The sequence below is a fragment of the Nicotiana tomentosiformis genome, chromosome 6 (assembly GCF_000390325.3).
Source record: "Nicotiana tomentosiformis chromosome 6, ASM39032v3, whole genome shotgun sequence".
NCBI lineage: Eukaryota > Viridiplantae > Streptophyta > Magnoliopsida > Solanales > Solanaceae > Nicotiana > Nicotiana tomentosiformis.
Window position 1 is genome coordinate 95992479 of NC_090817.1, and position 26123 is coordinate 96018601.

The 26123-nt window shown below is 35.0% G+C and overlaps 2 protein-coding genes across 5 annotated transcripts; both read right to left on the reverse strand.

Annotated features, from left to right (window-relative positions):
• Nucleotides 1-11408: 11408 nt before the first annotated feature.
• On the reverse strand, nucleotides 11409-18218 carry LOC104103098 (protein FAR1-RELATED SEQUENCE 3). Of its 4 annotated transcripts, none has more exons than XR_011408746.1 (7): nucleotides 17972-18218; nucleotides 14843-17121; nucleotides 14663-14752; nucleotides 14259-14408; nucleotides 13121-13237; nucleotides 12881-13016; nucleotides 11409-11712 (listed from the first exon to the last, which is right to left on the reverse strand). XR_011408746.1 is itself a non-coding variant. In XM_009610986.4 (7 exons), exons 2-7 carry the CDS (start codon nucleotides 17054-17056, stop codon nucleotides 11668-11670), a joined length of 2484 nt encoding a protein of 827 aa, XP_009609281.1. In that variant the 5' UTR covers nucleotides 17057-17121; nucleotides 17972-18215; the 3' UTR covers nucleotides 11409-11667. The 4 variants fall into 4 exon arrangements, 3 of the variants coding, with proteins under 3 accessions (XP_009609281.1, XP_009609279.1, XP_018628643.1); XM_009610986.4 differs by lacking the exon at nucleotides 12881-13016 and having other exon boundaries at nucleotides 14843-16767; nucleotides 16900-17121; nucleotides 17972-18215; XM_009610984.4 differs by lacking the exon at nucleotides 12881-13016 and having other exon boundaries at nucleotides 17972-18216.
• Nucleotides 18219-19026: 808 nt separating this feature from the next.
• Nucleotides 19027-25499, reverse strand: LOC104103100 (non-specific lipid transfer protein GPI-anchored 12-like). The gene is made up of 3 exons (XM_009610987.4): nucleotides 24954-25499; nucleotides 20440-20499; nucleotides 19027-19278 (listed from the first exon to the last, which is right to left on the reverse strand). The coding sequence occupies exons 1-3, from the start codon at nucleotides 25342-25344 to the stop codon at nucleotides 19163-19165; spliced, it is 567 nt and encodes a 188-aa protein (XP_009609282.1). The 5' UTR covers nucleotides 25345-25499; the 3' UTR covers nucleotides 19027-19162.
• Nucleotides 25500-26123: the final 624 nt, after the last annotated feature.

The following is a 26123-nucleotide window of genomic DNA, read 5'->3' on the forward strand; positions in this document are numbered from 1 at the left end:
TCATGTTTAATCTACCTATAATCCGCGTATTTAACTTAAAAATGAGTGGAGTTTACTTACCTTGTGATGTTGATGAGAATTCCCCTTAAAAGTTCTCTCAAAATAGCTCAAGACTAAGTAAAAGTGTGTGAAAAATAGCATAAGTCCCGAATTAAATGCACTCACTGCCCAACGATCATCGCACCTGCGGCCACTCGACCGCATCTGCGGTAGCGCAGGTGCGGCCCAAAGATCGCATATGCGAACAGCCCCCGCCTCCAGCATTTTCGCTTCTGCGGACAAGAATCCGCTTCTGCGGATTTTCTCTGCTCCTGCACGCACGCACCTGCGGACCAAGTCCGCATCTGCACCCCATGCCACCTTGGCCATTTCTGCATCTGCGGCCTATCCTCCGTATCTGCGACCTTGCAGGTGCGGAATATACCTCGCACATGCGCTCCCAGGCCATCTCCATAGACCTCGCACCTACAACGAGCCCACCGCACATGCGTGACCGCACCTGCGGCCACTCCCTCCGCAGGTGCGATGACACCAGACTTCAGCAACAATAACAACTCTCTAAGTCTAAGTTCCAATATGTTTTTTATCCGAATCTCACCCGAGGCTCCCGGGACCCTATCCAAACATACCAACAAGTTCCATAACACATAACGGACCTACTCGAGGCCTAAAATCACATCAAACAATATCAATTCTACTAATCGCAACCCAAGTCAAGCCTATCAAAACTATGAATATCTGACTTCCAAAACTAATGTCGAATCATACAAAACAACTTTGAATGACGCCAAATTTTGCGTACAAGTCATAAATCACTATATGAAACTATTCCCAGGCTCGAAATCCCAAACGGACCTTGACAACACCAAAGTATACTCCAAACCAAATTTAAAGAACTAGAGAACCTTCAATGAACCAACTTTCCATATTAAACGTCGAAACGCTCTAGGATCACCCGAAACCCGATCCGAACACACGCCCGTGTCCAAAATCATCATACGAGTCTATTGGAACCTTCAAATTCCAGTTCTTAAGTCGTTTATCTAAAATATTGACTCAAGTAAAATTTGGCCATCATAGGCCACTATTAAGGAACTAAGTGTTTCGATTTTAACCCGAACCCTTCCAAACCTAAATCAATTATCCCCACAAGTTATAAAACAGTAAAAGCATATACTGGGAGTTTTAATTGGGGAACGGAAAGCTAGAAAGCAAAATGACTGGTCGAATCGTTACAAATATTGTACACATTGTGTCATTGAGTTTTTGAAAAAGTTTTCTACCAGTACTTCCACTACTCATGTTGATGGAGGTAAGTATGATTTCGTGAAAATTGTTGTTATGTCTTCCTGAGTACAGAATTTTGCTTCTAAAATTTTGTCTTCTCAGGTACAACATCCATCCATACAGAATTGGAAGAATGTGTTGTTAATTTTGTTGGCAAGCCAGCTACTATCATTACAGGCATGAGTTATATAACAAATTCAACCATACTTCCTATTTTGATTGGAAAGGTACAAAAAGTTTCTAAAAGTTATTCTTATATTTTATTTATGATTATATTTTTCTTTTAATTTGTCATTTACAGGGAGGCCTGATTATCAAAGCTTTTCTTCTCTAATTTGTTGTCACGCCCCGAACCTAGGCCTGGATGTAGCACGACACCCGGTACCTGATTACATGTGACCGAGCGAACCAATTGGTTGACCCAATAAACATGTGATATCATAACATAATGAATACGGAAGATAAACTAACACATGCTGATATACTAAAAGTCTGAATGATATAAATCAATGTGCAGAAATATTAACATAAGTTTGAAATATATCTGTAGCCAACATTACTTGACATGAAAATCATGCGATTTTGTCTAACTATTACTCTAGTCTATGAAGCCTCTAATGAAATACTGAAAACACCAACTGTCTGTAAATACTGAAAGCCTGCAAAGTAATGATAATGCCCCGAAAGAACTAGGGCTCACCCAATAGCTGGTACAAGAATCCTAGCGCCCTGAATCGTCAACTTGTAAATCATTGCATGCATGGGTAAAATGGACGTTAGTACATTTGAATTGCACTGGTATGTAAAGCAACTGAAAGAAAGAACTATTAGTGATGAAACTGAAACTGAGCTGATAACTAAGAACTGATAACTGATAACTGATAACTGATAACTGAAATGATAACCGCTGAAACTGAAACTGAAATTATAATTGATAACTGATAATTAAAATGATAACTGATAGCTAATAACTTAACTGAACAAATGAAGTAGGGATATGAATACTCCCTCTTCTGAATGATGAACCACTTGTTTATCTGAATATTAAACTGCGGTTTCATGCCCAATGTCTATGTGCACAAGCTGCGGCCTCGGGCCCAAGTATACGTATACATAACTGCGGACTTAGGCCCAAAGATGCATAAAGCATAAACTGCGGCCTCAGGCCCAAATACAGGTGTTCAATATTTAGGAATTTAGAATCAGAAACTGAGAATCATATTGCAATACATGATGCTGAAATACTGAATCATACTGAGTTACAAGATACTGAAATGTTGAATAGGACTAGACTAAGACATGTATTTATAATAAATTAATTTGGCATAACTGAAACTCATATATTGAACGATTAAGAAACTATGTCATCTAGAGAATAGAAGTTCTACAACTATTCATGGGACTAGGGAATAATTACTTGATGGGAAACTCGTAACATTCATAAAGAATGGGAGGTATGGAGAATCATAAACATTCCACACGTAAAGAGAGTTAGCCTCACATACCTTAACTCTGGCCCTTTTTAAGAGTATCACAATGTTCGTCGTCTTTTTCACGATAATCTATGGCAATGTATATCAAGATGAACCAATATTAGCGCGAAGGCTCATGTTTTGGTAACTTTGGAATTTTATCAAACACCTTTTGGGCATAAAGTCACATAGCCCTCATTAATGGTGTTTTCCTCACCTAATTCTCATTCTACTACTTCTAGGTGATTCTACAATCCCAAAATATATGTAACTAACACTATTTCTCATCGCCCAAATGTTTACAACAATCATAAGTCAACAATCCAAAACCCTAGCATAGTTCTTATGGTTCTGATTATCAAACTCATTTACTATTCTCTCAAGAACTCATCAATTCATAGCTATAAATGACTAGGGAGTAGAAACATTAGCTTTTTGACGTTCAATCCTCTGGAATTCGAGTTCTAGGGTTTCATTTCTAAACAATGATGTCTCAATCGAATATCTAATAATTTGAAGGATTTTCCCATGTTAATAAGGTGTTAGAGAATTGAAATTAATTTAGAATCATCTTTAGAGCTTACCTTGGATGATGGAGGGACCTTGGGAAAGTTGGGTTCTTGAGATCTCCCCTTTCTAGAGCAATTATACGCGTTTGGGGTTGTAGGGAACAAGGTAGGGTATAAATAAGTGTATGCGTCCCAAAAATTGAGGAGGAAATAAAAGTAGCTCGGATAAACATCGTCGGGCGAGCATCATCAGGGGCGCCAAAATAATTGTGCAAGGCGCCATCAGAGGCGCCAAAACTATAGTGCCTTGCACTGTCAAGGGCGCTAAGGTTAATGCCCTAGACAATGCCTTGTCTATGTCCGTGAGTTTTTATGGCCTTGCATTGTCTATGGCCGTGAGTTTTCATGGCCTTTCACTATCTAAGGCTATAAGACGGACCTCCCATAAACTTAGTCGATTCTATCAAATTTTATGCACCTCGCTCCCGGTCTTGATTCCAACACGTTTTCCACCCATAATCATAATCATAATCATCCCGGTAGGACTTCACATGTCTAAAAGGTCACATTAATACTCATTTAACGCATCCACAACTAATCCGGATTTATGGAGTGTTACATTATCTCCCCCGTAGGATCATTCGTCCTCGAATGACTGTCCTTATTGTAACTACAACTAACTTTTGGACCTTAACAGGACGGATGTACACCTGTGAAAGTCGAATCATCATAAACGCATGCGTACTAAACTGAATGAATACATGATTACTGAACTGAATAGGTAGAGAATTGGATGGCTGCTGAACTGACCGAATACTGAGCTGACTGAATACTAAAGGACATGGAGATTATAGTATAAGGTCTGAATGAGAAGGTTAGTTACCCTCAATATTTCTCCAAGATACCTGCCAGCTAATAGAGCATAGCACAAGCCTCACACGGCATCATAAGACATATAACATTAAACATATACGTGAATACTAGTCTGTCATGGATACGTGAATTCTGAACTAACGTGGATATACGAATATTGAACTGGCACGAATATTTGAGTGCTGAACTAATATGAATATTTGAGCACTGAACTAACATCAATATTTGATTACTAAGCTGGCATGAATATCTGAGTGCTGGATTGACATGAGTATGTGAGTTCTGAACTAACGTGAATGTTATAACATCATATCTGAATACTGGAAACATAAATGTTGTGACGTGAGATCTGAATACTGGAAAATTGAATATTATAACATAACACATGAAATACTGGGTGTACAACCACCAATTCTGGCGAAAACTCTAACTCATAAGCTACTTGCCCGATCCTTCATAGGATCATATATGGCCTGATGTATCTAGGACTTAGCTTTCCTTTCTTCCCAAATCTTATAACACCTTTCATAGGCAAAACTTTCAGAAACACCCAATCATCAACTTGAAACTCTAGGGCTCTACGTTGCACATCCGAATATGACTTTTGGCGACTCTGAGCCGTCTTCAAATGCTCTTGAATCAACTTGACTTTCTCCATAGCTTTATAAACCAAATCTGGTCCCAAAAACTCTTTTTTGCCAACTTTGAACCAACCAATTGGCGATCTACACCTACGCCCATACAAATCATGCTTTCAAATGATCGAGATAATCCTATTATAATGTCCATATTTACCATTTCCACTAAAGGATATGTGTATTCTAAGATAAACACTTAGTTTTCTACTGCTCGATTTTCACTTGCTGACAATTCGGACACTTGACCACAAAGTCTGCGACGTTCCTTTTCATGCCGTTCCACCAATAAATCTCCTTGAGCATGATACATCTTTGGGGAACCGGGGTTGATATAATACCTGGAATGAGGGGCTTCTAACATTATCCTCCTTATCTAAGTCCATCTATGTCTGGACACACAATCCTTCTTGGTACCTCAAAGTACCACCATCTCCCCCTTTGTTCAAAAGACATCGTCTTATGCTTATGAATCCCCTCTTTCAGCTACAACAAGTAGGGATCATCAAAGTGTTTCTCCTTCACTTTGGCTACTAAGGAGGAACAAGTCCTGTTCTGGACAACAACTCCATTATCTTTGGAGTTCGAAAGTCGAACTCCTAGCTTGACTAAGTAGTGAACGTCTTTCACCAGAGTTTTTATCTACCTCAATCATGAGCTATACTTTCCATACTTGATTATCTTTTTAAGGTAATTCCCGAAAATACTTACAGTATTGATGCGAGCTAAGTCTTTGACCAGTACTCCGAAGATTAGAGTCTCGTGCAATGACACTACCCTCGTGACACATAACTGGGCATAATTTTTATAATTTTTATATCCTATGCTGACTATGCGGGATTCAAATTTACAACTGGACTTACCAATTTCACATCTCCTCTTAGACCAATGGTTAAGGTCTTGTACTTGCGGTTTCTTCTCTTTTGTTGGCATCCGAACAACTTTCCTCATCTTCTGCAATTCTTTGCACTTTACGTCAATGGCGAATCATCTTCTCACTTGGTTTGGAGCAATCTTTCTTACTAGAAAAACTAAACTACTTACATAAACAGAAAGCTAATGTATTCACAACTATCATACACAATCTTAATGATTTAACTCTGCTCACATTATCAATCTTAGGAAAACCCCTTTTCGAGAACTCTTAAAGGCTATTCTTATGTAGCTTGCTCTCTTACTACCGAGCTGATTGTTTCTTCTTTCGTTGTCACCGTACTTCAGGTTTAACTTAAAATCTTTGGGTTCACGCATTCTGTGTTTCAAAAAGTTACCCATTGACTAGTGTTAACCTATCCAAGTAAATTATATCGTACCTCTACTAGTTCTGCTGAAATTGCTAATTCACTGTATCTATTGAAAACTTACTTACTATTGTTTTACTAACCAACTGCTAACATCATATTTTCTTGTTCTTCTTTGAATAACTAAAGTGAAGCATAAGATTATTCCTAACTTCTCTCATTATCCGACCCTATTTTACGGTCGCATACTATTTTTCTTTTGTACTATGTACATGGATCACACTTAGAAAAATTTCATTTGTATTAAATGAAATTGGAATATCTAACCCGAAACTTTCTATATACTTCAAAAACATATCAAACTACAAACTTTCGGGGTAAACACTTAGTCATATAACCTAAGGGGCAACTGTCATATCTTTTATCTCACAATAATAGTTGCTTCTTAAGGTAACTTACTAACGTGGTACTTTCTCATTTGAATAAATCTGAACAACTTGAAATCATCCCTTGAAATTAAATATCGGATATTCTTGGTTCTCATTTCATACATCATGTCTTCTTAGTCATATACATGAATCGTACGAAAAGTACATCTCTGGTAATATCAAACGTTTCTGACTCTTAGGTATTTTGCCCTTAGGCACTTTCCTGTCCAAAACTATAGTGACCAATTCTATGCCAGTTGTGGTCAAAGTCTTAACCTGTTACACCATAGGGTCTAACATCTGAAGTATCATCATCCAACCCGTGGCTCCATTTTCGAGAATTAAAATAAAATTATTCTGTGAGGTAAAATACATACGGATACACTACCATATATAAACTTGTCTTTCAAAGTATACCATCATCTAATAAATCACTTCCTGCACCATTCGGCGAGTCTCGAGTCTTAATCTGGACCTAAAACATGCGAAGATTTCGCTATAATCAGTGTTACTTACATTTTCTTTTAACACCCATAGGCATCACTATGTACTCAGAAGTTACCAAAATTTGGATACACTGAAAATTGGAGATCTAGTAGCTGAATAACTGATAACTCACATACTGAATAACCATAAACCTGCTAACTGAAAGATTGTACAACTGGTAACTGAGGTAAACTGATAACTATAGAACATGATAACTCTTCTTTGTTTTACTTTCTGATAAGGTGATGCTTTAATCTGTACTACTATCCATTGTATCCAACTTTCAACATCCTCTCAAATATTATTTGTCACCAACATGTACTCCATAATCATACCCTAATGGGCAATCATCATCTCTAGGACCTCGGGTTTTTCTTACCCGTCGCTTGGGCATTCGATACATCTGGAATTCGATAGGAGGAGACGATTACATATTGCTCTGAGTTTCATGGCATGATCTAGAGTAGAAAGAAATGAGACAATCCTAAATGTCTTGGTAGTTAGCCGTTTATATGTGTGGCCGGCACACACACATAAAGGAAACTCCATTGGACACGACTTCATAGACTCCCTAGGACACTTGAACCTAGTACTCTGATACCAAGCTTTGTCATGTCCCGAACCTGGGTCTGGACGTAACATGACACTCGGTGCCTGATTACATGTGACCGAGCGAACCAACTGCTGACTGAATCAACATGTGATATCATAACATACTGAATACGAAAATACATACTAATATACTGAAAGTCTGATTGATATAAATCAATGTGCGAAAATACTAACATAAGTTTGAAATATATCTGTAGCCAACATTACTTGACATAAAAATCATGCGACTTTGTCTAACTATTACTCTAGTCTATGAAGCCTTTAATGAAATACTGAAAACACCAACTGTCTGTAAATACTGGAAGACTGTAAAGTACTGATAATGCCCTGAAAGAATTGGGGCTCACCCAATAGCTGGTACGAGAATCCTAGTGCTCTGAATCGTCAACCTGTAAATCATTACCTGCATCGTGAGATGCAGGCCCCAGGGCAAAATGGATGTTAGTACATTTAAATTGTACTGGTATGTAAAGCAACTGAAAGAAAGAACTATTAATGATGAAACTGAGAACTAATAACTGATAACTGAAATTATAACTGAACTGAACAAAGGAAGTAAGGATATGAATACTCCCTCTTCTAAATGATGAACCACATGTTTATCTGAATATTAAACTGCGGTCTCATGCCCAATGTCTATGTGCACAAGCTGCGGCCTCGGGCCTAAGTATACATATACATAACTGTGGACTTAGGCCCAAAGATGCATAAAGCATAAACTGCGGCCTCAGGCCCAAATTACAGGTGTTCAACATTTAGGAATTTAGAATCAGAAACTGAGAATTATACTGCAATACATGATGCTGAAATACTGAATCATACTGAGTTACATGATACTGAAATGCTGAATAGGACTAGACTAAGACATGTATTTATAATAAATTGATTTGTCATAACTGAAACTCATAGCATATTGAACGATTAAGAAACTATGCCATCTAGAGAATAGAGGTTCTACAACTATTAATGAAACTAAGGCATAATTACTTTATGGGAAACTCGTAACATTCATAAAGAATAGGACATATGGAGAATCATAAACATTCCCAAACGTAAAGAGAGTTAACCTCACATACCTTAACTCTGGCCCCTTTTAAGAGTATCACAATGTTTATCGTCTCTTTCACAATAATCTATGGCAATATATATCAAGATAAACCAATATTAGCGCTAAGGCTCATGTTTTGGTAACTTTGGAATTTTATCAAACACCTTTTGGGCATAAAGTCACATAGCCCTCATTAATGGTGTTATCCTCACCTAATTCTCATTCTACTACTTCTAGGTGATTCTACAATCCCAAAATATATGTTACTAACACTATTTCTCATTACCCAAATGTTTACAACAATCATAAGTCAACAATCCAAAACCCTAGCATAGTTCTTATGGTTCTGTTTATCAAACCCATTTACTATTCTCCCAAGAACTCATCAATTCACAACTATAAATGACTAGGGAGTGGAAACATTAACTTTTTGACGTTCAATCCTCTTGAATTAGAGTTCTAGGGTTTCGTTTCTCAACAATGATATCTTGATCGAATATCTAATGATTTGAAGGATTTTCCCATGTTAGTAACGTGTTGGAGAATTGAAATTAACTTAGAATCATCTTTAGAGCTTACCTTAGATGATGGAGGGATCTTAGGGAAATTGGGTTCTTGAGAGCTCCCCTTTCTAGAGCAACTGTACGTGTTTGGGGTTGTAGGGAACGAGGTAGGGTATAAATAAGTGTATGCTTCCCAAAAATTGAGGAGGAAATAAAAGTAGCTCGATAAACATCGTCAACGCGAGCATCATCAGGGGTGCTGTTGTAACCCCTCTCAAAGAATATGATAAACTTTACAATATTGTTTCTATATGTGTTAGAATGACAAATTTGGGAGGGTTACAACAGTAGATAGAGAATTGGGAGAACTAGAAAATTTATATACCTTAGGTAAAATCATATTTTTTTTAAGTTTACTGGGTTATCGGTTAAACCATTAATAAAATTGGGCAAACGAGACCCGAACCGATAACCCAATAGTAAAATAACACTAAACCGTTACCGAACTGTTAACCCAATAATCTGATACCAATAACCAAATAAGTTTTTTTCGGTTCGAACTATCAGTTTTACCCGATATATGCCCAGCCCTAAATTCAGCATGCTTTTGCCATTTATCTTTCCAAATGGAGGCTAGGAACCAAAGGGTGAAGAAGAGGTATGATACAGAGTGATATTCCTCTTTGCAAGTTTCATAACTCTATAGTACTCATGCAGAACGGTCTGTTTAGCCCATTTCTTTTGCTGAGAAAGAAGTAAAGGCAAAGCAATTTCTTGAACAAATATTTATTTGATTTAGATTATGGTGTCACAAGAAGTCATCTCCTATTATTAGTAAATTTCCTTTTGCAGTTTCCGAAGTTCAGTATGGCTTCAATTTAAGCTTTATAAGATTAGTGCAAATCTTATAATTTTGATAAGAACTAAAGTTCCTTCCAATTTCTTTTGGCTCGCAGTATTGGAGAATTACATGTTAATTTTGATATCAAGCTACAATACCTTGTGATTATGGGTGATAGAAAGGATTCAAATGCCAAAGTTCTTCAAATGAAAGTCAATTCTCTAGTGATTGCTGCTTTCCTGTCAATGAGGAATCCATTGACCCTTTGCTTCACCTTTCAGAATCGCCAATGAAGAAGTCATTTGCAGTATCGAAAGTTTCTCGTGCAAGGCTACCAACATGATGGTTCTTCTATTGGAATCATCTACTAATTATAAGATATTTGCATTTGCTAGCCCCAAAGTGAAATCAAGTAATTTGTGAATACCAACATTTACTGATTGTCGTGGTATGAAAGAAATCATCGATAACAGTCGCGATGAGGTTCATATCTATCGAGTAATTTTGATTCACTTCAATTAAACTATATTGCTTTTGTTAGTTTTACTTAATTTCTAAAGCATACTCCTTATGAAGTAATATATTGATTTTTGCAAGATTGTGATTAGTGTAAGAAAAGTTGTGCTGATCTTGACATAAAATTTTCTAAGAAACAATGTGGGAATTAATTAAATCCTTTTCTCAACGGTTGTATACAGATGTTTGTTTTTGATTTGTGATGTCAAATTTTATGGTCTGTAACCCTTTCGTTTCTTTAGTTGCTTAGAGTAATCTAAGTCAAGGGAATTTTGGACCTTTTTTAATCTTGTAGGATATCATATCTTAATGCATGTTTTATCCTTTGCCAGAGAGTAGTCTGATATTTTAAATCAAACATGTTGTAGGAACAAGTTATATGAGTTTTCATTTTGCTCATATTTTTATGACATATATCCCAGTAATTGAGTTGTCCATATTTTTTTTACGGAACTTGTGTGCTTTCCATGTAATTTGCTATTTCATAGATTGTGTTGTAATTCCATGCAGTATTTATATGGTTTCAGTTCTATGATGCAGTTCTTATCGGCTTATTAGGAGGTTTAGTGATGCATTTGTACAGGGTGACATGAAATTGTGGCATATTAAGGTTATTCCTGGACCTGGTGATAAGCTAATGATTGTTGTAAACTACAAGAGTGAAGAGAAGCAGTTTGCTGCTGAACAAATCTCTTCTATGGTGCTGACAAAGATGAAGGAAATTGTCCATACATTATGACATGGAGATTATTTACGTCTAATTATTGAGTAGCAGTTTAAGTATTTGCCCAGGTAGGAGTTAGCCTTTGGAGCTGTTGATGACTCTATACTACTATTTATAATTACAGCATCTGCTACTAATGTTGATGCCGAGAATAGAAATTATAAATCGAAAGTTCTACCTTTGTTCTTGTTCATCTAATAGTTCCTTCCAATTGTCAATGTATAGGCTCAATATTTAAAAAAATCAGATAATATTTTCTTTTCAAATGTTATATTTTACATTTTCCCCGCAAGGCGCGGGTACGGATACTAGTAATGCAGAAAAGGAAAAGCATGTAACACACTATCCTACCTAAATCTACACAATGACACCTTGGATCATTCCCGATTCAACCATACTAATTACATGTTTAAAGAAGAATATCAGCAGCACTCCAATCCACAAGGTGATCTATTCACACAACAGGCTATAAATAGTAACAGAACATAATATCTATTTCCTCTGCTTTTTTGCCGGATTCTCCAGTTGGGACTCAACCTGCCATCATCAAAATCCAAGTTGAGGTAAACCGTCAACGTCTAACAAACAAGGCGGATCTGACCAATGCATCGATAAAATTGACGATATTGTCGGACATCAGAACTGAACTCCTATGTGGAAGCTACAAAAATATTTCACACAATTTGGATTTTGGACACATACTGGGAATGGCCTCAAAATAAGCGCCACTGCATAAGCTTATTTCTCCTTCTAAGGTCCATGGCTAAACTACAAACTTGAACATGTATATACACATGCATGTTACTCCATGCTACTGTTACAAGTCAGGTAAAGATAAGCATCTATCAAATACTAAAATGGCCTAAAGATGTCAGAGTGAGTTTTAGATGCCAGTGAAACAAAATTTTATTCGTGTTGTTTTGTCTCCTTTTGGTGGACTGGAACATGTATCATTTTAGAAATTAGAATGTTTGATAAAAGAAATCTACTTGCCTATTATTATTAACTCACTATAGATCAGCCATCTAGGTGACCACTTCCCTTTTTGCCTTTTTCTTATACTGTTCTATTCTCGTACACAAGGCCAAAACTGTCCACAAGCATATGATCAAGAAATAAAATAATTACACGAGCTCACTTAAACTATGGGATTCTAAAGGAAAATAAACAGAAAAAAATCATTTCCCTGCATATTAATATAAACATGAAAAGTGAACTTTTAATTTTCATTAAATCAGATTTTTAATTCTCATGTCATAAGAACTCATCTGAGTATTGTTTAAGTAGTTAACAGCCAAGAGCAGAAGCATCAGTAGGAGAGACGGATCAGAATCACCATTGTTTGATAAAAGAAGTCTTCTTGCCTATTCATAACTCATTATAGTTCAGCCATCTAAATAACCACTTGCCATTTTCCTTTTTTTTTTTTTAAATAGAATTTTGTTTTCTTATTAAGGCTGATGGCAGATTCTAAAAACTGTAGGATCTACAGAAGGTCAAAAATGGCCACAAAAAGATTAAGAAATTTAAGAAAGAAAAGGTATAAAGTTCAATTAAAATATGTGATTCAAAAGGAAAATACGCAGAAAAAACTATTTCCCTGCAAAATGATATAAACCTGAAAAGTGAACTTTCAATTTCCATTAGATCAGAGATCCAATTCTCATGTCATAAGAACTCCTCTGAGTATTGTTCAAGTAGTTACCAGCGAAGAGCTACTGCGTCGCACGTGGTCCGGACAGAGATAAATTGATAGGATCACACCGAAGACGCACTTCAGCATGAAAACCATTTCAAGCTTCAGCTTTAGCACTAGTCTATTCTAGTGGAACAGGGGAAAACTCCATCGATGACAAAGCAGTGAAGTCAATTTTACTTAAAAGGTTTTCAAGAAGTTGGATGGATAAAACAGATGATATTTACTGAAATGGCCGAGGGAACTTACTGTATTTGATAGCTGCTCACGGATATACGCCATTGACCTCAGCATGGCGGCTAAAGTATCTCTTGAAACCTGAAATTTCACCTCTGATTCTCCTGAAGTTGTTTCTGTATCTTGAAGCTGAAAAGAAATGGATTCTGTATCAGTAAGACAATTCATTGCAGAAGCTGATGTCTCTTTACAAGATAGCAGCTGAACACTGCATTTAAGCAGAGTGGTCATATCTGTACATTGATGTCTTGAGTTATTAGCACTATCTACATGAAAGAAGTTTCAATTCATTCACGGGCCCAAACAGCAAGTTTCCAGGAAATTCACAACCTTAGGAAGAAACATACAGCAAGTAGGCAAAAACAAGTTAAGACATAGCAATGGAAGGATATTGACAATACTAAAAGCAAATTGACCACACCCCAAAGCGCTAGTAGTCAACCACATGCTCTTTGACTTGTGAGTAAGGACAATGCTTGCCAACGAGATGTGCTGGCATTGTATTTCACAGTAGATCAGGTTCTTCTTGTGATCCAGACAGATTTACTATGTCCTCATACCAAATTAGATGACTACACTGAAAACAACTGCCTTCCCCTTTCCCAAAAAAACAACAACAACAACAACCCAGTAAAATTACACAAGTAGGGTCTAGGGAGGGTAGTGTGTACGCAGACCTTACCCCTACCTCGGGGTAGAGAGGTTGTTTCTGATAGACCCTCGGCTCAAGAAGACGAAAAGAGACAATAGATCAGTAACAACAACAGAGGCCAGAAAGATAATAACAGCATCGCAAGAACCAGAAAATAGAGGGAAAAAGCAATAACAATAACCAGTAACAATGGCAAGGTACTATGAAAACGAAAAGATAGTATGAACACCCCTTTCCCAAAAAGGAGGGGGAAAAATAACAACGGATAACAGGAGGAAAATAACATATCGATGTTTAAAATAGGAATATGGTATACTGGAGGAGATGACACAAAGGTGGGAATACAAAGGAATAATAAAAGAAACGTGGAAAGGGGATTGATTGGAGTGAAGAGGAATAGAACATAGCACCTTCTCATCAGAAAATAAATATGGCATGTGCACACACCTAATAGTTAGTTCATTAACAGAAATGATATTACTAATTTTCCCCACATACCTTCAGATTGATGACAGCAACTCTATTAGCCGGGGTGGAAAGCTGCTCGCTTATATAAGCCATAGACTTCAACATGGGCTCTAGTGTGACCCGTGATAGCTGAAACTTAACCTCTGATTCTCGTGAAGGAGTCCTATTGTAATCTTGCAGCTACAACCAATGAAACTTAGTAAACAATAATAAAATTATCAAACCCATGCATATCAGCATATAACTGAAATTAAATAAGAGCACACGAGGTCACAAAGTTGCCAAAGGAAGCACACTCTTCCATCGCTATCCACAAAATTCAGTTACATTATATAAACAAAAATTAATCAATTCACCAACATGATAATCTTTTTTAAGGAAAAGCTTTAAAAGTTGAACTAAAATCAAATTATACATAAAGCTCTGAAACACACCTTCAGGTTGATGACAGCAACTCTATTCGCAGGTGTAGAAGTTTTATTCTCCATCACCCAAGTCATTGACTTGAGGCAAGGAAGAATCACCTATGAATCCAAAAAAAAAAAAAATAGCACAAAGCTTGACTCAAGAAATCTGCTGGTCAAATTAAATAAGATAAAAATGAATCTCAGTACCGTGTTATCTGCATGACCATCATCACGGTGAAGAGACACCGGGGCCATGCGCTGGGCATTTAAATCAGCAATAGTCCTAGCAGGAATACCAGTGTCATTAAGATTAAAGCGCTTTGTCATTTCATCTTGCCGTGGCCACAATAATGGCGTCATTTCCGGAGCAGAGGCAGACGTCCTCCGATCATCATAGCCAACACCGCTAACCTGTGAGCTAGGAGGATTAGCAACATTTCTTTTTGCAAGAGCCACCTTCTTTCCTCCTTCTTTAAGAGCAGCTAATGCAGCATTATATGTTTCTTGAACTACAGCCCCTTCTTCAGCGTATCTTATGGCTTCCCGGCAGAGACTGTTGTATTTATGTGCCATTGATTCGGTACCATGTAGTTGTACATGTTCATCTGATTCAGCACGGCATTTTGCATTTATTGTCCACCGCTTCAAGATGTAATGAGATGGCAATGTAAGAACATTAGTTACTGTAAAAACTGTAAGAATATGTCTACAAAGGATACCACTACATTCAAACATCTGGCAACTACAATTTGCTTTCAGTTCAGATATATTCAGCGAGACAATGTATGCTTTCTGGTCATCCTCAAATTTTGCAACCCTGAATGTGCTGAGAGCCCCATCTCCATCAATTCTGTTTGCAGTGTAGACAAATGTCTCCACCAACTCTTCTTGAAATTTTAAGAATATTTTCTTCGTGTATAAAGTTGCTGCCTGTTTCTCCATAGGAGATGGTGTCCTTAGTGGTGGAGTAGTGCATATTGTATCAAAATCGGCTTCTATTTCCTTCTCAAATGAATTCTCCAAAGCTCTTTCATACTGCCTGAAGAACAATGGCAGTGTGATTTGTTGATTCACATAGCCATCGAAAAATGAGCATTCATATTCCTGGTTAGGAGAGAGGGCTGCAAAGAAAGTATCACGAAAATAAGCCGGTACCCACTGCCGACGTGTATTATATATGGATTGAAGCCAATCATTCTTCTTCAGATCATACTTTTCAAGGATTGTCTCCCAATATGATTCAAATTCTTCAACTGTCTCTGTCAAATTGATACAATTATAGAGTTCAACCTGAAAATTTGGGTACATGTGACATACATGAGCCATTCTGTCCTGGCCACCCCTTAATACATGCCACTTGTTGATACAATGCCGTGTTCCAGGAAAAACTTGAGCAACTGCAGATTGTATAACAGTGTCCAGATCAGTAATTATGGAGACAGGGGCACGGTCATTCATGGCAGCAAGGAAGGTCTTGAATAGCCAGACAAATGTAGCCTCAGACTCATCTAGAAGAAGTGCACAACCAAACAAAATTGTCTGACCATGATGATTTACTCCTGTGAATGGAGCAAATGGGACTCTGCACTGATTAACTCTGTACATTGTGTCCAGTATAACGGCATCACCAAAATGACTGTATGCATTTCTTGACCTTGCATCAGCCCAAAATACATTAGCCATGCGATTATCTTCGTCCAACTGTATGGCATAGTAAAATCCAGGATTCTCAGCCTGCATTTTCTTGAAGTAATCAAGAAGATTCTGAGCATCTCTTCCTAATGTTCTTCGTTGATTGCATTGTCTAGGAGAAAAACTCTGAGGTACAGTATCCTTAACTGTTTGATCTGACTCTGCAAGACGAGTACTCTTAGCTCCACGGTTAATCTCTACAGGGATGCGGTTACCATCTACCGAGACATACATTACACCACTAGGAACAATTCCTACACCCTGATTATTCTCAGGCCCATTCTTTTTTGCCACCGCAAAATGCCTGTGTGATGTGTGGTAATGCACCTTATTAGGATGCACAAGGGAGTGACTATGCTCCTTCATATATTTGGTCACAACCCACTTGTTTTGGCCTTTTAACTCCACTCTAAGCATTGCATCACAGGATTCACCGTACACTGTTCTCAAACCATTACATAAGAAATCAGTCTTCAGTCGATTAAACTGATAGACATGGGTGGTAAAACCCAAATGCCTAGCGTATTCATCATAGAAATTCTTAGCCTGATCTTCAGAATGAAATACCATACCCGTTTGTGGCTCAACAACCTCATCCCGTTCAGGTGCATTTGATCTTCCATTAACATTTGCTTCTCCACTCTCGCTGGGTTCATCATCACCGTCATCAGTTATGCCACCTTGGTGTTGCATATTCCCCTCTTCGACATCGATCACTTCAACATCCATCCCAGAACATGTAAACCACTTTAGAAAAACGCATCACATCTCTAGAGGTGCTCCAGCACATATCCCTGAAGATGCCATACATAACCATGTCACGGCCTATTTACCATAACAATCATCTTTAGCTGCTATTCTTTTCATCCTACATTTCCTTTATTTACAATGTATCTGCATGTTACAGATTTAGTTAACGAAGTTGAGAAAAGTAAAGCAAGCACGAGTACTGCAATTCAACAACACAACTGTAATAACATAAAACATGCAAAGATAATTTCAGCTCAATAATGGATTTAGAAGCTCTACTTTGTCGTAAATTTTGTACAAATAGTTGACCAAAACCAAATTAGATATTAGCATAATGTTCCTTAATTGTCTTCAATCACCAACTATTCATCTAAAATCACCCATTATATCCCTTAAGAGCTCATACAAAGTACTTCCTCTGTCCTTTTTTATATGACACTTTTACTACGGAAGTCAATAGCATTTTTTTCTGTGACTACAAGGTTTCAAACATCAAAATACATTTTTAATCATAACAAGGTCGTATTAGCTCTTTCATGCGGCTTCTAAATATTTATTTAAGAAAACGAAGTTGGAGCTAACGCCATAATTTTACTCTGCGCATAATTAAACTTAATTTGCCGTTTGATACTTTATAGACTTCAGTTAATCAACTTAAAATCATACTCAGTTATAAAAACTCGAAAAATAAAATAAAATATACACTGAATACACCTTAAACCTCCCGCAGAACAAATCATGCAGTTAAAAGGTCCATATGTATAGTCACGGGCACGCACACACACACATACATAAGTACATATATACATATACAAGTATATGTGTATGTATCTATGTTTGAGAGAGAGAGAGAGAGAGAGAGAGAGAGAGAGAGAGAGAGAGAGAGAGAGAGACCTATGATCGGAGGAGAGAGAATTAAGGCCAAACGGATCTCAAACAATTTGCGGTATGAAAACGGAAGTCCAAAGTTGTGTGAATTCTTTAGAACAATTAAAACGGCGGCGTTTGGAAGGAATTTGCAGAGTTCAATTGGGGCACCGGCGGGCGAAGTTGCAGAGGGCGGAGGAGGAAGAAGAAAACGGGGAGAGTTAGTGGGTGTCGTGTGGATTACCAATGAACCTAAGCGTACACGAACTTTCAGCCGTTTGATTAATATTAACGGTGAGATATTAATCTAGAAAATACCTACTTGTACTTTACGTCAAACTTATGCTGAGATTAAACGTAGGGCCCCGAGGTTGCTAGTTTGGCAGAAAATACTTATTCTCTATGATATATTTTGCGTCGATCAAGCTATTTGATGAGGAAATAATACAAAATAATTATTTAGAATTTAAATATAAAAATAATTATACAAAAACTTTTGTATATATGTAACAGATTACTTAAAGATCTCACGTTACATGGACCGTAAAATAAAGAATATTTGTAACGGATTATATAACCATCGAAAATATTAAAGCCAAAAATTAAGTGTTGAGTATTAGACGAAGTTAAAATGTTTTATTACTTGGGTTCCGTATGTCAACCGAATAACGCTTGGATCATCGTTGACTATGATATTTTTGAAACTTGAAGTTGTGTTTGATCATGCATTTTATTTGAAAAAAAAGTTGAAATTTTATGAGCGAAAGAAAAAAATTCATCCAAAAACTGCAATAATCTAATTTTTGGGAACTTGAAAAAAAATTCAAACAATTTTCAAAAACTGATCATATTTTATGAACAAATAATATTTTCATTTTTTTTTTGAAAAAAAGTAGCCAAAATTTATGATCAAACAGGAGTTCAATTGTCGAATGGAAAGTTTTTCCTTAATGCAATTTTAGAGAACCAAAATAAGATGGACATGTCAAGTTTCTCAAGCCATAACAATTTTACATGCACAAACCCTCAATATATGTTACTTAATAAAACTAACCAAAATTATCTTCATTAGAGATTCAGGATGAGTTAAACTCCACTATCAATAATGATTTCAATGTGAAAAAAAAATACAACAACAACAATAACATATCTAATATAATCTCAAAAGTAGAGAAGTTGCTAGTTGCATTTTAATATCTACCAAGAATTGTTGTTGAATCAGAAAAGGGTTGTGAAAAACATAATGGTCATGCCAACAAGGAAGTGAATCTTGGAAAATACTATGGTTGAAGCTGCATTATCTTTGTTGACAACAGGACTAGTTGCAAACCCTCCTGAGGAAAAAACAATAAGATGGTCATGGTATTGTCTTCATAAAATATTGCAAATTAAAGATATTATTCAAGCCCAAAACTATGGCAAAGAAAACTAAAATGAAACTCTATTCTTTCTTGACTAGCATGACTATTTGTAGTTCCTAGTTATGCTCACTAAGGGTGTGTTTGGTATGAAGGAAATATTTTCTAATTTTTTTATGTTTGGTTGGCTTCATGTTTTGGAAAATATTTTTCTCGTGAACTCATTTTCCTCCAATTGGAGGAAATGTTTTCCTTGTCAAGAGAAGGGAAAACATTTTCTAAAACTCTTTTTTAACCTTCCCCACCCTATTCCCCATCCTCACCAATCCACCCCCACACCCAACCTATCCACTCCACCCCCACCCCAACCTACCCACTTCCATTAACCACCCTCGCCCCCACCCCCAACTCCATCCTAAATAAAAATAATATTAATAGTACTTTCTTTTCATGTTATAGATAGATGTTTTTTTATTTCAACAAACGAGTATAACGAAATACTAGAAAATATTTTCCGAAAAATTTTTTTCACTCACCAACCAAACAAGAAAAAATAAGTGATAAAACCACTCATTTTTTAGGAAAACATTTCCCATGAAAAATATTTTCCTTCATACCAAACACACCCTAAGTTACAAAACCTAAACATGTTTTGTAATTCATAAATAATACGTAGTTATTCTTTTCTTTTTTGTTTTTTAAAAATGCTTTTTCTTACTGAAAAATTGTTCTATGGACCAAATTTTTGGTTCTTCTATTTTTCTCCCAAGTACCATTCCATCTAACCTCCAAAATTGCCATTGCATGACCGTGGCGGTTCCAGAATTGAAATGATGTGAGCTCTGAGTTGAGAGAGCGAACTTTGAAATGCCTATAATAACTATATTGCAACTATTTTTATTATATGTCTATAGTTCGAATATGAAACGTTGTATTTTGTTGAACTCGCAAACTCATTGTTGGATCGATCTGCCATTCCACTGATTGCAAAGAAACTAAGGGAAAGTAGAAATTTAGGTATTACTACTTGAATCGAGTAAACCCTATACCGTTAATCCCACTTGTATTGTTATTTGAGTAAATTGAAAGACTAAATACAATTGAATCACAATTTAACGAAGGAATGTATGAGTTTACCAGGTGATGGAGCAGGTCCGTCGTCACTTGCAATTGGAGCTCCGATTGGGACGCCAAGATCTAAAAAGCAAAAAGAAAAAAATGCAATTAATTAATTCCAAATTGGATATGATATTTAAATTTTGCATGGTTCTTGATAAATGGTTGGCCACTAGCCTAACTCAATCATAAAAGCTGGTTTATGAGGTGAGAATTGTCCAAGACCATATAAGTAACCAAGGACCTGAAATCCCAACGATGTGGGACACTCAACAATTCTCAACATATTAACCCAATAGGTGCATGATTTATTACACTAAGGGCTTGTTTGGTAGAGTGTATAAGAATAATGCCGAATAAGGTGTATTAATAATGTTGGTATTAGTTATGCTTGTATTAGTTATACTGACATGTTTCTTTGATGTATTAAAGCATTGCACGATTTCTAACAGAATTATTTATTTACAAAAATACCCTCATAACCAGTCCATCACTTTATCTTTTTAAAAGAAACATATGTTGAGGAATATTTTTATATGAAAAAGGTTTTTTTTAAAAATGTTTGATTTGTCTACCTATATTGTAGTATAGAACTAAATATTTATTTAAAAAAAGATTAAGAAAATATGCTAAGTATTTATCTATGTACTAGAGGTATAATTTTATTTCCCACTTTCTTGGATTATTTCAAACTTATATTAATATAAAAGCATTTTTAATCGAGCATAAATTTTGAATGACGATTTTGTCTTTAATTAAGCTAATGCATGCATTAAAACTCATTGCATTGTTAATGCTAGAGATGTTCATGGTTCGGTTTAGATCGGTTTTTCCCTAAAAAGAAACCAAACCAAGTAAGTCGGTTCTTAAAATATTGAAACCAAACCAAACTAATTAAATTGGGTTTTTAGCGATTCGGTTTTTGTCGGTTTTTTCAGTTATTTATCGATTTTTTTTAAATATGAGACATACACTACCAAACACATATTCCGGCGACTACATTTTCAATGTAATACTATCAAAACAATCGCACTGTAAGAAATCTATCATTTACCATGAGATATTGATGATAATTGAATCAAATAGTGATAAATAATTTAAGTACTCATTTAAAAATCGATTATTTTTAACATGAAATAATTCTTGTACTTAGTAAAAGCAAACTACCAATCAAACTAGAATGTAAAGGCAAAAAATTAGATTATTGTAATAGCAAAGAACTAGACTTAAAATACAAACGACTAATATGTACCATAACATTTTAGAAACTTTATATAAAAATATGCATATATATAGGCGTAATAATAAATTTAAATAGTTACTTCTATAGTCGGTTTGGTTAGGGTTTTTTCGGTTATTTTTTTATTAAAACCAAAACCAAATAAAATTTGATCGGTTTTTAAAATTCAAAACCAAAACCAAACCAAACCTAAAAAGTATTGATTTTTTTGGTCGGTTTGGTTCGGTTTTCGATTTGGTTCGGTTTTCGATTTTTTATGAACACCCCTAGTTAATACCATAATTTCTTATGCAATAGTTATGCATAGGATAATACCAAATACGGTATATAACTAATGCATAAGTTCAAAAAATATACCAAACAAGGGAAAATAATGCACGCATTAGCTTTTGGTATTACTAATCCCTCGTTTGGTATAATTTTTCAACATACGTATTACTAATGCAAGTATTAATTATACAACATATTTGGTATTATCCTATGTATAACTAATACATAGCACACCATGGTATTAGCAATACCAAGCTATTAATGCATGCATTAGCATGGTTAAAAATAAAATTATCCTTAAAGTCCCTTAAGCTAAAGAACATCGAGGACATTTTTGTAAACAATTAATTTTCTTAAAAAATATGCATTGCATTTTAATTTTTAATACACCACAACAAACATTGGATGAGAAATAATCTCTGCATATCTAATACTTGCATTACTAATACACTTTATTCAACAATATTCTTACACACCCTACCAAATGGCCCCTAATAGCAATTGTACTATTTTCAAGAATTTAAATTCATTTAACTATTTAAATTGTAAACCCGATGTGATGTTTTCAATTTCAAAGTAACAATACTTGTATCAAATAGGAATATTAAATTTATCCAATAAAACAGTGCTCTGTAATTCTCATTGCTCCATTTTTATTTATTTTTTGGTTTTATTTTAGTACATAAGTAGAAGAGTTACCTTTATCCTGAAATACACAATACCATAACTTTGAAAAAGAATACTCTGCCCGTCCCCAAAAAGTGGGGGTGAAGTTGGGTGTACAAGTGCTAAGTCGAACATATATCAATCTCTTAAACATTTCAATTAAATATATATTTTCAAAACTAAGATAAAAATATTGTAAATCACAATCTTTATTAGAAAACAAAACTATTTGATTCTCGAGCATTAATAATGTCAATAAATAGGCAAAAGAAGTATACTAGCTAATATAGAACAATTATAGATTATTATGTTATTTAAATCTTATCACGTCTATTTTCACAAATTTGAGCCACTGTTTTTTTTTTTTTTTTTTTTGGTGAAATCTGAATTTAGTAATTTACTCAAATTTACCTAGATTGTTTCAGCACATAAGCCCCTAGTGTATGGAGTGAAGGAAAAGTATATTTTTAGTTGTTCTAAAAAATATTAAAAAATATTTAAAAATGAAATGTATATTTTTATATATATGTGAATTATATAGATATACTATAAGTATTTTATATATTTTTTAATTAGCGAATGTAATTCATTTCCGCCAATCGGTTAAAATCGATCAATTTTGTATTTTGCCCGGTCAATAATTGAGGCACGGTAAAAACTTACCCGCACCGGGTGTTTACACCAACTCAATAAAAATATGACACTTGCTATTTAATCTAACTACGTATATTAGTGCTTAATCATAGTTAACTTTTATTTTTTTTGTACATATTCTAAACTTATAATTAAATATACTTAGTAATCTAGTCAGCTATTCCGTTACACTCCTATCGTTAAGTAAATCTGGAAAACATATATTACTGTGAGAGAGCAAATATGAAATCTAAAACTGTGAGGCACAAATTTTCCTTCTTTCTTAGAGTCCCATCCTGACCTAACAGTATAAAATGGTATTTTATGTATAGTAATAATTAGTCAATATTGGTAAGACTATTTTCAAGGAATAAAAAATTTCAATTTATGGTTTTTACAGTTTTTGTGTTTATTCGTGTAACTATGTATGGAAGAAGAAGACAAGATTCTTCCTAAGTATTTGCCAACGAAATAAAGTTTAGAACTTAGAAAAAGTTAGGAAAGACTATGAATTTCTACATAGATTTTAGAACTTAGAAAAAATTATATAAGATTCAAGTCACAAGATGAAGCAATAATGGAGAGAATGATTGCAAGGAAATAAAAGAAAGAGGATGACAGTAACCCTAAGAGTTTGTAACATTAGTTATTACATGATTCTACTAGCCTTTTTTAAATTTCTTATTTATTCAAAATAAAAAATCCTAGAAGACCTTAGTTTATCTCTTATGATTAATTTAATTAGATTTGGTGTAAACACATGATGCGGATAAGTTTTTAATTGAATAGGTTATAGGTCCAAACTCCAAAGTGGACTGTGATTTAACATTCAACGGCTATTTCTAAGGAAACTTATTTTTTAATTTTTATCTTCTTACTTTTTTTTACTAGTACCATAAATTTAGCTGGGTTTGTTAAAGTTTTGGAATTTGCAAATTCAATTATAAAAAGGTGTTTGTTTGAACTAATCTTGTTATTCCCTTTGTCCGATTTATACTAAGCTTTTGCTTTTCGAAATTAAAACTTCTTAATTTTAATGTATTTGGACATGGAATCTTTAATATTTTTCTAAATAAAATTTACATATTTAGAAACTACGTATAAAGTACTATAAGTAACAGTAATTACTAACTTAAAATATTTAAAAGGCATATGAAGGACTTACGTTTAAAAAATAATTCTTTTAACTCTCAAAATACAAATACCTTGAGATAAATTGCGACGGAGGAAGTAAGTACGTCTACTTCTAGTATGTTTGGTTAAACTTTTTTAAATTTTTAAAAGTGTTTTTTCAAAAAATTCTTTTTAAAAACGTACTTTTTGCTAGAAGCAATTTGTATTTGGCTAAATAATTTGAAAAATAATTTTGAGATAAAATACTTTTTAAAATATACTTAAAAGTACCTTTTAAGTATATTTTTTTTAAAATGCGAAGAAACTGTTTTATTTTACTTCTCAAAAACTGTTTACGCGTCAAAATCACTTTTTTTACTTCTTAAACTTTGGCCAGACAAATTAACTTTGGCCAGACAAATTAACTTTAGAAAAAAAAGTATTTTTGGACCAAAAAACACTTTTAACCAAAAAGGAGCTCGGCCAAACAGCTTATTAAGGATCTGGGTAAAGGAAACTACAAGCTAAAAGTAGATCCCAAATTTTTCTAACCCAAATCGGAAGTAAGAAACCGATAGTGGCATAAAGAGAGGGAGAGAGTAAAAATGGGTACCTGAGCAAGTGGTAGCAGGTGGAATCTCCAAACCACAAACAGAAGGAAGTTTAAGTGCCTTATCGATATCAATATTTAACCCAATTTTAGCACCAGAGCTCGCTCGCCCAAGCATTTGACAAAAGCAAATTGGGTTACTATCTAACAACCCAGCAATTTCTGGGCAACATCCTTTATCTGGTTTAGTCAAATTGCTATCTTTTTCAACAAATGTTAAGCAATCAGACATGTTTACTAAGACGCTAAAGCAATTAACTCCGGGACTTGGTGCAGGAGCTGCTGGTGCCGGTGGCGATTTTTGTGCATCAGTGGATGGAATCAGAATGACGAATAGTGAGATGATGAGAAATATTGTGGCAATAGTGGTGGTTATTTTGGTGGCTGTTGCCATTGTTGTGGATTTGAGATGAATGTGTTTTAGTAGTGGGAACTGAGAAGTGAGTGAGCAGAGTTGTAAAAATAGAGCTACAAGTAATACTCTCTCCTGTACTTGGAGTGGTAAAGTTGATGGCTTGCTTTTGAATTTTGATAGCCCAAAAAGTTTATTTGCCAAAACAGCTATAACTACTTCTTCCTGCTTTTATATTAATTTTTATAAAGATTTGACACTTTCATTACTAGTATAAATCATAACCACAAGCGGATCCGGGATTTCAAGAGAATGAGTGTACAATTGTGAAGACGTGGATATAGAATTTACGCTTAACGGATTTAGCTTTAGTCTCTTGCCATGAACTCATTGCATTTTTAAAATTATAGGTTCAAAATTATATTTTTTTTAAAATTTTAGTAATTTTCACATATATATCTATACTCGAAAAAGACTGTTCGGAGTGAGATTTGAATTGCCAATTTCACTTGTAGAGGTGCACCAATAATAATTGCATTATAGAAGTCTTTGAGCATGGGTGCACACACATACATTTAAGTAATTTTAAATAAATATAACATTGTTATACATAATTTAGGAATAGACGTATGACTTCACGTGAATCCATACCACTTAACTTAGACACACATCATAACGAATGTTAGAATAATGACTATATACCTTCTTGTAACATTAAAGGTGAAATTAAAAAAAAAAAGTGACAAATATTTTGAGTTAAAGTGACAGATAAAAAGAATCAGTATTTTGTTTAATAGCCGATTTGGTCAAGCTTCTCAAGA